Source organism: Abrus precatorius, unplaced genomic scaffold, assembly GCF_003935025.1.
Source record: "Abrus precatorius isolate BTA unplaced genomic scaffold, Abrus_2018 Scaffold10, whole genome shotgun sequence".
In the NCBI taxonomy this organism is placed as follows: domain Eukaryota; kingdom Viridiplantae; phylum Streptophyta; class Magnoliopsida; order Fabales; family Fabaceae; genus Abrus; species Abrus precatorius.
The window spans coordinates 30,030,129-30,045,663 of NW_020874292.1; the positions used below are offsets into that span (position 1 = coordinate 30,030,129).

The 15,535-nt window shown below is 33.4% G+C and overlaps 1 protein-coding gene across 1 annotated transcript; it reads right to left on the reverse strand.

Moving 5' to 3' along the window:
* Positions 1 to 11,500: 11,500 nt before the first annotated feature.
* Positions 11,501 to 12,611, reverse strand: LOC113852236 (protein SINE3). The gene is made up of 3 exons (XM_027482474.1): positions 12,516 to 12,611; positions 12,307 to 12,414; positions 11,501 to 11,932 (listed from the first exon to the last, which is right to left on the reverse strand). The coding sequence occupies exons 1-3, from the start codon at positions 12,609 to 12,611 to the stop codon at positions 11,501 to 11,503; spliced, it is 636 nt and encodes a 211-aa protein (XP_027338275.1).
* Between the last annotated feature and the right edge of the window lie 2,924 nt (positions 12,612 to 15,535).

Sequence of the window (15,535 nt, forward strand, 5' to 3'; positions counted from 1 at the left end):
CAAAATTGAATCCAAACGAAATTAAATTTGGACATATTTTTTACTTTGACTTGAATCTGAAGTTATATTCCAATTGTAAGAGTAACATTTGGTTGAATATCGATGACTGAACATTAGAAAAAATTCTTGCTACCTTTACTCCTTTTTATTTATCTATCTATCTTTTAGAAAAATTAAGACAAATTTAATTACTATTTTCTTAATAAAATAATCATTTTACTTAATTTTTAACATTTCAAACAGTTATCTTCAATAAGAAAATATATTTAAAATATCAAATCTTAATTAATAAGAGAGATAATTAATATAATAAATTTTTAAAAATAATTTTAATTCAATAAAATTGTTAATTATATTTATAAATCTGTTAATTAATAAAAGACCAATAAAAGTAATGGGCGATAGTAATAATAATGATAAAGTATATACTAAAGATAACTAAAAAATATTTATAATGGTATACGAACAAATTATAAATCACTTACTAATAAAGTATAATTAACAGGAAATAGATCAGCTTCTTGAGTCAATGCAGAAAGCAAAGTTTAGGCCGTGCACTGCAGTGCCCCTGCATGACCAGTACATTCATTTAATCCTATGAAGTCTTTATATCTCCCACCCAACTTTGCCTCAAAATCAAAAGCAACATGATGCCCATCAACCCGAAAGCTAACCAAGATCAACTTTGACAAATTCTGACAATATTCGAGTTTCGGTGCACTGGTTTCTTTATGATGAGCAATTCCATCACCCATTTGCAGGGGGGCATGTTGTCGTTTTCCTATTGACTGAATTTTTAATTTCTTTACATTCCGTGCAATGATTATTGGGTGTGATGATCTGCTTACAGGAACAATAAACAAGGGGGAGAGGCATGTGCTTTGTGGGTTGTGGCACTTTTCTCTCCCTAGCATTGTTTTGAATTTTGGTTGTGGCTTTGGGTTTTTACTCCTCTGGTGTTGTGGATAGTTTATGCTTCACAATTCCTGAAGTGGGCCCCCACTGACCAATGCCATATATACTTTATCAATATAATCCCCAATAATTTCACAATTAGCCCATGAGAACCAAGCAAAAGAAAAATGTGGTGTCTCATCTTGCTTTTTAATTCTTATTTCAGAGCAGGCTTCCCACCAAGCTCCCATTCTCACTTATTCAGCTATAATAATGCTTGGTGCAAATTCAGGGGTCCAATGTCCTGTCCCTACAATGAACGAAGCTCAGGACTCGAGACACCATAGTCCACAGAAGAATCTAGAAAGCTACTCGCTTGATAGTATCATTAGTACTAAGGGATCATTAAAAGTATAAAATAAAATAAAATCATATCTGATAGATGAAAAAATTGATGTAACGAAAAAAATATTTAGAGGCGTATAACTATAACATAGCTATGAAAATTTAGGTTCGGAACTATCAGAATAGTTGAAGGTAAGTGCCAATAAGATTGCGGATGATTTTGTAATTTTATTCATGGTTAGGACAACAGCAGCCTACAGGCATAGAAATTGTCATGTAGGTTATTGCGAAATCTGAATATTCAAATTATTCGTTGAAATATGTAAAAGCAAAAAGTAATTTTAAAAGTATGATATTATTAATCTAGACTAAGTTCAAGCATTAAAAATTAAGTTGTTATTGAAAAAATATATTTATTATATTAAAATTATATAATAATAATAAATATTTTTTATAATAAAATTTTAGTATCATTAGTAGTTTAAACTCAACCTTAAAAAACGAGGTTAACATTTTTTTAAATTAGAAATAAAGTAATTCAATATTGTTGGCATGAGTTGTCAAATTAGTAGTAAATATAGAATTTCTTCTAGCAAGATATTTTTTTCATGATCCTAGCCTTAATATATGTATAGCTAAAAAATACTTTACCTTGTATTATTTATTTGTCTAAGAATGTACAGAATGAAGTAAAAAAGAAATATATTAAAAAAGTATTTTTGACATGGTATCAGAGCAGGTTATGATCCTCTTATATTCCAAAGATCTTCTAGTCTTCTCTGATTGTTATTTTTTTCCCCCTACTTAATATGATAGACACCAACCTCAATGAGTTTTTTCCACCTCTAAATACGACAAATACCAACCCCAATGAAACCCAACCTACCACTGACTCTATTCTTATGACCTTCACCAAAACCATGACTGAGGCTTTTGTCAAAGCCCAAGTTTCGACCACAACTACTGAAACTACTGTAGCCCCGATTGGTATCAAGTTGGATAGCTCTAACTACGCTCTTTGGTCCCAGGTTGTCGAGATGTATATCTCTGGCAAAGACAAATTGGGGTACATCAATGGAGATTTCCTCAGCCTTTCGCGACCAACCCAACCTTTCAAAAATGGAGTACCGACAATGCCATTATCAAAGGGTGGTTGATTAATTCTATGCAACCCGATCTTATTGGTAATTTCATCCGCTTTCCTACTGCAAAATCGGTTTGGGATGCTGTTTCTACTACATATTTTGAAGGTAAGGATACTTTTCAAGTATATGAACTTTGACGACACGTTAGTCGTGTGTGAGGAGCTAGTGGATCTCTTGAGAGGTATTACACTGAATTACAGGGTCTTTGGCATGAAATTGACTTTTGCAGACCCAACCCAATGAAGTGCCCCACTGATATCCAACAATACAATCAATTGGTGCAAGAGGATTTCACATGTATAACTTTTTGGATGGACTTGATGATGCCTTGACAATATCCGTAGCGATGTGCTTCAAATGTAGCCTTTCCTTTCCATTGACCAAGCCTATGCCTATGTTCGTCGTGAAGCACTTCGACAGGCAGTCATGACCACAAGCGAGCCAACCAATGTTTTTGGGACTGTCTTGGCCAGCAAAGGTCTTACACTTCGTCCCAGTCTCTCACCCTCTACTGGGTTCTCTTCTAGGTCAAAAAAATATATTTCTGCATCCAAATCTCGCGGGGTTAATATTGGGATGAAATGATCCCATTGCATGTCTATAAAGTATACATAAGACACTTGCTTCAAATTGAACGGGTACCCCGATTGGTGGCATGAGTTTCAAACTCAAAAAAAGTGAGAAGATGTTGGTGCCGATGGCAACATCGATCAAGCAGCGTTGGTGGTTACTAAACCTCATCTCTCCTTGATACCACAAAACCCATCCCCCAAAGATTCCAGTTCTGATTTAGGTAACGTTGGTTCTACCTTTGTCACTTCTTTTATAGACAATGATCGTGGTACCTAGCTACTTGACTCTGGGGCCACTAATCACATGACATTTGATGCTACGGATTTTACCCTGCAATCTACTCCACAAAGGACGAATGTTGCAAATGCTAATGGTCTCCTTTTACCGGTCACAGGAGCCAGCTCTGTTCCTATCTCCTCTTCCATCACTTTATCTAATACACTGCTTTTGCCTTCACTTTTGCATAAATTACTTTCTATTAGCCAAATCACTGAGGAATTAAATTGTGTTGTTCTTATTTATCCCTCCTTTTGTCTTCTCCAAGATATTCTCACCAAGGAGATAATTAGGCGTGGTACTAAGAGTGAGGGATTATACTACATGGACAATTTCAATATGGTTCGTGCTCATCATATACAAGAAAATGGCAAAGAACACCAAATTTGGCTTTGGCATCAATGTTTGGGGCATCCTTCCTTTACTTATATGAGACACTTATTTCCTGACTTGTTTTCACATGTATTGCCTTTTGACTTTCAATGTCATACATGTATCTTGGCTAAGAGTCACCGTGCCTCCTATTCATTAAGTATTAATAAAAGTACTATTCCGTTTCCTTCCCCTTTAACTACATCCTTTGGTGTTCGTTGGTTTGTAATCTTTGTTGATGACTGTACATGAATGACCTGACTGTACCATCTAAAGAGTAAAGATGATGTCTTTGTGGTGTTTCGCTCATTCCATACTATGCTACAGACTCAATTTTTAGCCAAATTACAGGTTTTTCGTTCAGATAATGGTGGAGAATATGTTAATCACAACTTTCATGCATATTGTGAGCAACATGACCTCATTCATCAGACCACCTGCCCCGAGACACTACACCAAAATGGGGTAGCTGAGTGAAAGAATCGTCACATTATTGAAACTGCACGTACTTTACTTCATGGGGCTAAGGTACCTACTAGTATTGGTCTAACGCAGTGGCAACAACTGTACATCTACTTAATCGAATGCCTACGAAAATCTTGAATTTTAAGACTCCACTACAAGCTTTGGCATCACATGTTCCCTTACCAACGATCCTTATGCTTCCTCCATGAGTATTCAATTGCGTAGCTTATATGCATCTTTATAGTAATCAACACACAAAACTTGATCCATGTGCTCTCAAATGCCTCTTCTTGGGATATGGTACAAATTAAAAAGGCTACCGATGTTATGACACCTTCACTAAATGTACTTACATGACAATGGATGTCACTTTCGTGGAGTCTGACCCTTATTTTTTCACGACCACCAATTCTTCTCTTCTAGGGGAGATCCTAGATAAAGAGAACAATTAGTTATAACTCAACGAGCCAAATACTGAAATATCAGCCGATGATGAGTCACGCATAGGGCTAGATGAGTCCCCTGAGATTGATATTCCTTCAAGCTCAAATGGGTCTCTTAAGAATGATACTCCCCTAAAATTGATACACCTTCAGAAGGTGAGACAAACCATGGGTCTCTTGAGAATGATATTCCCCTTGAGATTGATATACCTTCAAAAGGTGAGGTAAGTCCCCCTTCTCTGTTAGTATCTATCGATCCTTTTCCTGAGAATATCCTTGAGGTAAGTACTCCTAACATATCTTCAAATTTGAATAGTATAAATATTCTTACTGGGTATACCTTACCTTTCAGGCACAATCGTGGCAAGCCATCAAATAAGTATTCGCCAGATATTGAGGAGTGAAGATCAAAATATCCAATAACTAACTATGTGTCCACTGGAAGGCTATTTGAACCTTTGAAAGCTTTTGTGCATGTACTTTCCTCAAGTTATGTTCCAACTAGTGTTCAAGAAGCTCTATCTGATCCAAGATAGACGCAGGCAATGAAGGAAGAAATGGAGGCATTATTGAAGAATAACACATGGAGTCTTATTACATTGCCTAAAGGAAAGAAGCCAGTAGGATGCAAATGGGTGTTTTCCATCAAACATAAAGCAGATGGGTCAATTAAGCGGTATAAAGCGAGATTGGTAGCAAAAGACGACACACAAACATATGGGGTGGACTATCAAGAAACTTTTCCTCCAGTTGCTAAGCTAAATTCTATTAGAATACTGTTGTCTCTTGCAGATAACCTTGATTTTCCATTATATCAGTTTGACGTAAAGAATGTCTTCCTCCATGGCAAGCTTGAAGAGGAAGTTTACATGGACATTCCTCCAAGTTACACAACATCCTCAAACGAGACTGAGGTTGTATGCAAGTTACAACGAGTATTATATGGACGGAAACAATCACTCTGAGCATGGTTTGGGCGATTTAGCTTGGCAATGAAGAAGTATGGCTTTCGGCAATGTAATTTAGATCATACCTTGTTCTTAAAGCACAAAATGGGCAAGGTAACGACTTTAATAGTTTACGTAGATGACATGATTATCATAGGGGATGATAAAGAAGAAATATCTAGATTTCAAAAATAGCTAGGATCTAATTTTGAGATGAAGAATTTAGGAGGACTCAAATATTTTTTAGAGATTAAGGTTGCTAGATCAAGACAAAGATTTTTTCTCACTCAAAGGAAATATGTGCTGGACTTATTGGCTGAAATGGGAATGCTAGAATTCAAACCAACAGACACACCAATAATTCAAATCATAAACTTGGGGGAATAACCTGATCAAGTGCTAACTGATAAGGGAAGGTACCAAAGGTTAGTTGGAAAACTTATTTATCTCTCTCATACTCGTCCTGATATTGCATACGTTGTAAGCGTTGTTAGTCAATTTATGCACAATCCTAGTAAGGACCATATGGATGCAGTAATAAGAATACTACATTATTTGAAATCCTCCCTGGAAAAGGACTTATGTTCTCCAAAAATAACCACTTAAAAGTATATGGTTATACAAACGCAGATTGGGCAGGAAGTGTCTCAAATAAAAAATCTACTTTAGGCTACTTCATGTTTGTTGGAGGAAACCTTGTGCTAAGTATATAAAATAAGTGATTTGAGATGATAACTTGAACACTTTTTATGTTAAAAGTTGAATTATTTTGTTAAATTTTCTTCAAACTTAGAACTTTTACAAATATATATATTTATTTTTACAAATGAATGTAATTGTAGTGTTTGAATCTCTTTTTGATATATATTGTAGCTGAAATCACAAGAGAAACATCACTTAAGGTTGAAGAAAATTAGCAAAAGTCAAAGGAGGAGTAGTTAAAGCATGAAAAGTTGCAGGAAAGTCAACTTCTTGAGGTTTCTCGCTGTAGCGAGAAACATTCGCTGCAGCGAGAATGCGCACTGAAAGGAAGGTGAATCTGTTCTCGTGTCGTTACAGCGAGAAGTGGTCACTGTAATGAGAGGCTTTTGTGTCGCTGTAGCGAGAGTTAATACTGCAGCGAGAAGAAAACAGAATGACCTAATTTATATCTCCATTTCGCTGTAGTGAGAGAAGTTCGTCCAAACCAATATAAAAGACAACTTTTATATTCAAGTGAGGGGTTCACTGCTCCATCTTCGTTTCCAGAGGTCCAGACGGCGCAAGGCAGAGAAGAAGAGTAGGAATACTCTTTTTTTTTTTATGCTTTGTTTCATTTGTATCTCTGTTTTTGTTGTTAGGGTTGCCATGAGCAGCTAAATCTTCTTATGAGATTGAATGTAAATCTTCAAACCTGATGTATTCTCAGTAATCTATATAAATATAGCTGTTTCTTCTTCATTTCTAATGATTTGGTGATCTCAATCCGTTTTAATGGTTGAATCTAATTATTTAACGGTTTCTGGAGTTTAGATCTGAGTTGTATTTGGAAAGATATTATTTAGATTTAGATCTGATTGAGATTACTTAATAATTGGTTGTTCTAGAAATATATTTCAAGTTGTTGATTGCTTTTAAATCCCGATTTTAATGATGGATAGTTTATTAACTGTTTGAGGAATCAACATTTGAGAAATTATCTTAAGAATATATTTTCAAAGAATTGAAATATATGATTTTCGTATTTTACATCAGATTCATTGGAAATGATTGCTATATTTATCACTAGATTACTGGAATATAGAGGGGGAGATAGATAAAATTCAATCCCAGCTTTTAAACTTGAATTTTACCTTATTTTAATTTAGTGCTTTACATTTTAATTATTATTTAATATTACATAAAAATTATTTATCAATTCTATTATATATAAGCTCAATTAATTTGTATCTTATTAATTAATACATTTGAATTATTTTCTGAGGACGATATTTCAGTACTCTACCGGTTATTATTTGTAACAGACTCGGTACACTTGTCATATTTGAAGGAATAGATCCAACACCTTGTCACATGGAGAAGAAAGAAACAAAAAATAGTGACACTATCAAGTGCAGAAGCTGAATTTGAGACAATGGTTAAGGGACTTTGTGAACTTCTTTGAAATAAAAAGTTACTTGCTAAAATTGACTTTACTCCTACCTTTGAAATTGATCTCTTTTGTGACAAGACTGCAATTGTCATCTCTCACAATCGAGTCCAACATGATCGTACCAAACATGTAGAAATAGATAGACATTTCATCAAAGAGAATTTGGAAATAAAAATAATATGATTACCATTTGTGAAGTCTGAAGACCAATTAGCAGACATACTCACAAAAACTATATCAAGTAACGATTTTCACAACTCACTTGACAAGTTGAACATAAGAGATCTATATATATTAACTTGAGGGAGAGTGTTGGCGTGAGCTGTCAAATTAATAATAAATATAAAATTTCTTCTATCAAATTTTTTTTTCCGTGAACCTAGCCTTAATATATCCTCTGAAGAGTAAAGATGCACAGAGCAAAATTGCATACTTCAGCACGAAGACCAAGTCCAAGTCAAGATATGTAAATTCCCAACTAACCAAGTCAGCTAAACCATAATGGACGCCAAAGTTAATGGCTTCTCTTAATTGGTTCCGTTTCTAATCTGGTCTCGTCAACTTGGAGCGTTCCTCAAACGAATAATACAACATTTCGTACAAAAACAGAATGTCATACGCCAAAAGGAAATTCAGACAATATGACAAGTTAAACGCCCTGATTATGTCTGCTAGGTATGAAAATCACTTGTACGAGGATTCGAATACTGCAAAACTAACTGATCTGCCTAATTCTATAATTCACCTCAAAACACGCATATAATGCTTTGCTCAAAGAAAATATAGATAATGATTTCTTTTTTGTTTAATTGAAGAGAAAAGAATAAAAAAGTATTAAAAATAAAAATTCAAAATTTTATTTCCTATCATTTTTCCTTCAATTTTTTAGTTACTAATTATAAAAGTTATATATAAACACACACGCCATGATGAGACTTATTTAATAATTATCAAATAAAGAGTTGAGCTCTTTTCCTTGATAACATATGGCTGGTGATACTCTTACGAATTGGAACTTTTTGGTACGGCATGCGTGGATGGCATCAATTTTTGGGTAAATTAATGGCATTTATTCAAGTTCGGTTACCCATAAGACAAATCTCCGTGACCGTATAGGTCGGAATGACACGAGTTGTATGACTTCCTAACAAAACTATTTCTCGACTATTTGAACTCAGGTTCTTGTACAATCGGAACTCAGTCACGACGGGTGGCAGTGATATGCGTGTGACCATGGAAACGTATAGTGCACTAAATTCATGTGCTGCTAGGGAATAAAATTTTCTTTTCCTGAATTATTATACTCCTAGCAAGCGCCAGTCGTCTCCCAGGGTTTTGGTAAAGCAGCAGAAACAGTTATTAAAGTAGACAAGCGCAAACTCGGTGTCCCACCGGTTCAAAAACTCAAGCATAAGATGTGTTTTAGCGCAAATTTTGCTGACGCTGATGCACCAAATCTTGCTTTAAGTAAAGCTATCTCTAAATGTCACTCTCACATGCGTTGGCTTCGAAAGTACATCCATGGACTACATAAAAAACTTTTAACTTTTTTTTAAACACTGGTGACTGGCCATGGTTTAACTCCATGTCTGGCGATATTTGCAATTATTTTACTTCAAAATTCAAACAACACAAGTGCATTAAAGTCGTTTTCGGAGCAACGGTTTTCGATGAATCTTGTCAGTAAGAAATAGTTCTAATTGGACCACGTTTTACAAGAATAACACCTATTTATTTGACCAGTATCACTATTCCATCAGCATTCTTTGTCATTCTCTCCCGTCACACAGTCCCCGTTGATAATATATGAAACAAGATAAGCACCAACAGTATTTCATAAATTATAATGCCTTAGAACTCAATTTAACCCATTCCTGCCCGTCTTATCATCCAGTCACCCTGATAACAAGAAGATGAATGATGAGTGATAACCAACATCATAAGGAATCCGTATCCCTAAACTCTTCTATCAGATTTTTCAGCTTCTTAATTGCAACTTGCTTTGCTCCTTGCTACTTATATCCCCATACTTCATGACAAATCCAAGCTCCCTAATTGAAGAATACAGACTGTTTCCGCTCTCGTATCAAAACTCCGACTCTCAAAGTAGGAATTTCAAATGATCGCTAAAACAACCCCCGGTCTAAAACTTTTACAGTGGTGAATTCAAGTTTCACGCCAATATGTCCTTGTCTTACATGTATAAAGCATATTTGGTATTTATGAATGTTATTATGTCATGCTTAAATTAACATCCACATAACGATTTTTGTGTATAAATTGGTTCATGTATCCATTTGATACACCATCAAACTGACACGTAGAACATATTGTTGGCAGTTAAAAATGGGATGCCAGCATGCTTAGTGAAATTAAATCAGATTACACCTTCATGTAGCACAACCACCACTGCTAAAACCTATAATGAACATAAAAGATTGAAATGACCACATTATATGGTTTGGATTCATTACTCGGTACATTCATCCACTAAATGTTGAGTTATATATCTGGTAGACTTAAATGGAAATAGTTATGGGTGAGACATCCTCTTTCTTGGGTATTTAGGGCACCGAGCTCTTCATGGACTGTAAAAAAATATAATAAAAGGCAAAAAAAAGTATAATTTTTTACCAGAAGTCCAGAATAGATTGACAAATTGAAAGGAAAATGGGTAGACATGGATATGCTAAGGGGCCTCCTCCGAGTTTCAAACAGACTGGAAAAAAACATCAAGCAGGATGAACTGTGCCGGCTGTGGTCTTTTGACTCAAGGTGACGTGTCAATACACCATGAGGAAGACTTAAGAATCAGTTTCCACGGGACTAGGCATTGATAAAACAAGAGTTCTCTGGTTGGGAGTGACGGCCACTAGGGCAAATTATTGGAAAAGTTCTTAAATACTCTTATAGTGAAATTGTATAATTTCTCCTAGAATAAAAAAAATGCAATGCAGGGTTTTCCAAATGTTGCGCATGTGTGTCAGAAATTAAGAAACCGATTCCACTTCCATCAATTCAAAGAGTTAAGGATACCCCGCCCAAAAAAATGACACAGAAAATCATCATGAAAGCACGAACCCTATAGGCCAGAATGATAACAACATGATGAAAGAAACAGTTTGAATATACATTTTCAAGACCACTAAAAACAGATAAGAAAAGAATATACATTCTAGATAAAGAATTAAGTCTACGTTAAGGTGGGTAAGAAAAAGCTAAATTAACTTGTCAATGAAATCTCATGGAGTCTATGACCGAAGAAAAGCACTCCAAGGTTATACTATATGAAGCTGAATTGGTTGCCTCTACCCAAAATAACACAGCCAATGATCATATTGTTCTCTGTGAATTGAGTTTTCTTTTTTTTGTGTGTGTGTGTATGAAATTGTTCATAAATCCAGGACAACTCATGCAGCTTAGCTTAATCAACAAAACCATAGTATAATTGCAACCTCAATCAGAAGAATCTGTGACATGTGCCCCAAAGTTACAGCTACATGTCAGCAACGGGTAGTGAAGAGTGTAAATCATTGAAGTATTACCCCAAGGAAGAACGTGATTTTAAATGCAAATGTCTTCATATACACACACACACAAATACAAAAACCACGCATACACAATTAAGATTGCTTTATACGGATCACGAAAGCTACACCTGATACACATCATCCACTAACAGCAGTGATCAACCACATCATTACATGTATTCACAAATGTATAACAACTTAAATGGCAGACAATACAAATTCAGGGCAATTCATTTCAAAAGTACCTCAAGTGTAAGAAGGATATCATATCAATATGTTTTCTAAGAATTTTTAGTTAAGATATATTTAAGAAGTCATATAACCAGAGATTATACCTCTTCTCCTGTAGTCTACATGCATATCACCTTAGTGGAATGGTTTAAGTTGGCATTGGTCCACTGTAAGGGCTATGAACATCTGAAGTGAAGAAAAGAACAACTGATACTCCAATGATCCAAACAAGGGTACATAGAAACAGCATCTGATTTTTCATTGAAATCACATTAGCCAAATGGTCTTTCTCCTCTGGCAAGGTCGTATACGAATGGAGATCATGTATGACATACTCAATTATCCCATCCATAAGCTTTCTATATTGGGGACCATCATTGACCGAATTGAGGACCTCATGTTTAACATTTCTGAGAAAATTAACAGCAATCTCAGCCTCCACAGAAGCAAACTTGGAACTATCCAACTCACAGGCACTAAAACAATTAGTGGAACCGATTCCCGTTGTGCCAGCGATATTTTTAGGAGTCATATCAGACGGAAGCAACGTAACAGAGGAAGGTTCTTCCAATAAGAAGTTCTGAAACATATATAAATTATTTGAGACAGTTGAAGCCTCCACTATCCAAAAAGTACAAAATTCCTAATAAATCCAATCCCTAGATTTTGGTAATTGCAACCAAAGTTGCATTTAAAGATCAAATACATATCAACGATAAATCAACGCATATAAATTCTGGCAGACGCATAAAATTAAATAAATAAAGACAATTTGCACATCGAAAATTTTCCAGTAGCTTAAATTAGATAAATGACACAGTTACCAAGGTAGGAAGCATATTTCGGTAGCGTTTTACAGTTTTGTGTCACACGAATCGATATGAATATAAGACAGCAGCAAAGAACCAACACAAAAAAATTCGGAAGAAACAGAACACTGATATTCAAACTTACCGTGACATCTTCGTTGCGATTTGCATCTGAGATCTCAGAGATCGGCGATAAATCCACGGAATCTTCAGAAACGGATGTAAATGCGGCATTCAAGCTCTTGTTTGTGATCTGGCGTAAGAGAAGGAAATGAAAAATAGAAATTGAATATGAAAAATGAAAAAGGCATGGAAAAAGAAGAATAAAAGAAACAGTGAGAAATTAGGCTTTGCCTTGTTAGACTTTTTGGATGGAAAATCCTTGAATCTTCCCTTGCCATTCTCTGCAGAGCGCAAAAATACTTTGTGTGGCGTTTGATGCTCTTTCATTGGCGGGAGTTGAATAACAAATGAACAGTATCCGATGAATTTCAATTTTTTAATATATATACGTCGAAAATTCGAAATGGTACTGAATACAAGGATAATAAACTTTTATATATTTATTGTTTCTCATTTAATTTTCTATATCGAAACATTGAGTTTTGTTAACTTATAAGGAGTTAGTTTAAACATTCATACAAAATAATTATTTATTTTTTATTAAATTTTTACTATTTTTTATTTTTATTTTTAGAATGCCAATAATTAACATTTTTTATGACTTATTTTATTTAACAACTGAACAGTGTCTTTTATAATAATTAAAAAGGAGGAAAGCCAATATCATTTCATGGTTAAAGAGGGATGACACTGCTTTGAATTATTTTTGTTGATTAAAAAAACCGAAACCTTTTAAACTAAAATATGGGTCATTTTTTGCACAGAAAAAGGCCAAAAAATAATTGAAACTTCTTCAGTTGTAATAAATGTTCCAAGTCCAAAGTCAAAACAATAATAATTATTGATTTAATAACAAAACAGTAAGTGATTGAGATTTAAGATGATAACTTAATAAATTTGCTTTTGTTATCTCCATCCTTACTCCTTAAAGAATAATGTTATAACAGGACAAATTTAAATTCCCTTCAATAGTGTAGTTGGACATCAATAACCCTCGCCACAATCTCTTGCGCCCAATGACTCTCAAGTAGTTCCATTAGAACAATAGCTACACCTTCGTCAACTCTCAAACCAATCACGTAGGTGCATGTTGCATTTTTTTATCACACAAGAGAAGTGGAACAATCCTCTTAACTTAAGGCACTAATTGGAGAAGCTATCTAATACTTAACTTATATTTTGACACATTTAATTAGTTTGATTTCATTGGACCCATTTATTTTATCAACCCTAAATATAACAACATGTGAGTCAAAAGAGTAGTTACAAAACAACCCAACAAGTTACCATTGCATGTAATAAGGTGAAATGAACCATTATAAACCTCTAGTAATTCCAAGGACTGTAGAGTTAAAACTTAAATATATTTTAAAATTTTATAGTTTTTATTTATATGTAGTCTTTAAAAATTAAAAAATTATGTATCTTCGATCTTTAGTTATCGAAGACGTGTGGAACAAAGCAAGACATTCAACTCTTACCAATTTGATTGTACCTTCTTACGGTATTCCTCTGAGTTCATCTCTCCCTCATTGATTGACTTATTGTAGATGCGTTTGCTTTTATAATTATTTTACTGTGTGCTTTTGAATATATAACAAAAAATTAATAAATAGTAATTTTTAATGAAAAATTATAGTATTTATTGTTATAAATACATTAAGTTATGTGATAATATTTGTTAAAAATTTGTCAATAAAATGTATCTTTCCGTAAAAGAAAAGATTTATTAAAAATTAATGAGTTAGAAGACTTACAACAATGACACAAGCAAGCGTACGTACGTGTCGTCCTAAAGGTAAACGGATAAAGTCTTCACTTTGAAATAGGGAAAAAAAAAGTCTTCACTTTGACTCCAAAAAATACTTTTATTTATTAATAATATTTTTAATAAATAAATAAATTATTATCCATTAAATGTAACGAAATGTTGTTTCATTTTTTTTTTTAATTTTATTGTTTTCCCTGATGTTATCTATGGCTGTATTTTTATATTATTGCCTTTCTTTTATTGGGTGACTAAAAACCTTTCACATTAATGTCTAGGATTGGAAAAATATATCAAACAAATTTAAATATAATAATTTTAAAAGCAAATTTTCATTTTAAAAGAATAAAAATAAATGAAGATATATAATTTTTTATTAGTTAAAAATAAACAATGTTTTAAAGTTTGCTTTAAACTTGTTGAATCAACCTTGCAAACAGCCACAAACACTGTAGTTTGTGAGGTGTGACGAACGAGCGTAAACTTATAGTAATTAATGTCCTGAATAAATCGTAAAGCCGAAGTGCTCAAATCGCCTGAATAAGGAAAAATGCAGTAAAATGACGGTCTAGGTATTATGATCTCTAGCAGAAGAAAATCATCAGATGAGAAAAAAGTTATTTTGAAACAACGTAATTTGGTAAAAAATATAACTTTTTCTTAAAAGCGTTACGAATAATCCAAAAAGTTATTTTCACTTTTTAACTGAATGGAGGATAAAAATAGTTGTTGACTTATACTGTAAAAGAAAAAAATATCTATCACTTTGATATATTTTACAAAACCTACTTCGTACAATTTGAATTTTACAATTTAAAATCACCATATACATTTACACAAAGTTCAGTTCGTTATTAGAAACATCCATAAAACTACAACTATATATTTTATCTTAAATTATATATACATATTTATTGATACTAAGTGTTATATTTATATACTTACACAATTTAATAATTTTTTAGAAACTATAAAATTAGTTAATTTAATTATTAAATTATCTTATATTACATTTATGATTATGTATGTCAGATTTTATTTAATTTAAATATTAGTAGGTATGTTGTCTCAAACTTTATATTAACTTACATGTTAAAAATATATCACTTATTAAAATAAAATAATATAATGAAATTCTGTTAATTTTTTTTATATAAAATTTTATAAAATTAATCTACTTAATAATAATCTTTAAATCATGCGTGGCCTTCCCAACTAAAGCTGCTTCAAAATAATTTTCATTCTTAATGATGAGGGACTTGAACTCTTCTGTAAAATGTATGTGACAGTAATCATAAACTTATACGAAGTGTCTACGACTGCTGTTACTAATCGAGCTTTTACACTGTTTTTCATCATCGTATGGTAGAGTTTCAACCCATTCACATCAATTAGTATGAACACAATTGGTTAATTAAAAGCAGAGGATAACATTTTAGATGAGATTCCAAATGATATATGTGGATGTGAATGTTAAGACAAG

What these genes read in the sequence shown, in the direction of transcription:
- LOC113852236 (XM_027482474.1), bottom strand. Translation starts at nt 12,611, where the DNA reads ATGAAAGAGCATCAAACGCCACACAAAGTATTTTTGCGCTCTGCAGAG. An exon ending in CATCCAAAAAGTCTAACAAG is followed by an intron (nt 12,415 to 12,515) that starts GCAAAGCCTAAT and finishes CTCTTACGCCAG; the next exon opens with ATCACAAACAAGAGCTTGAA. An exon ending in ATCGCAACGAAGATGTCACG is followed by an intron (nt 11,933 to 12,306) that starts GTAAGTTTGAAT and finishes TATATGTTTCAG; the next exon opens with AACTTCTTATTGGAAGAACC.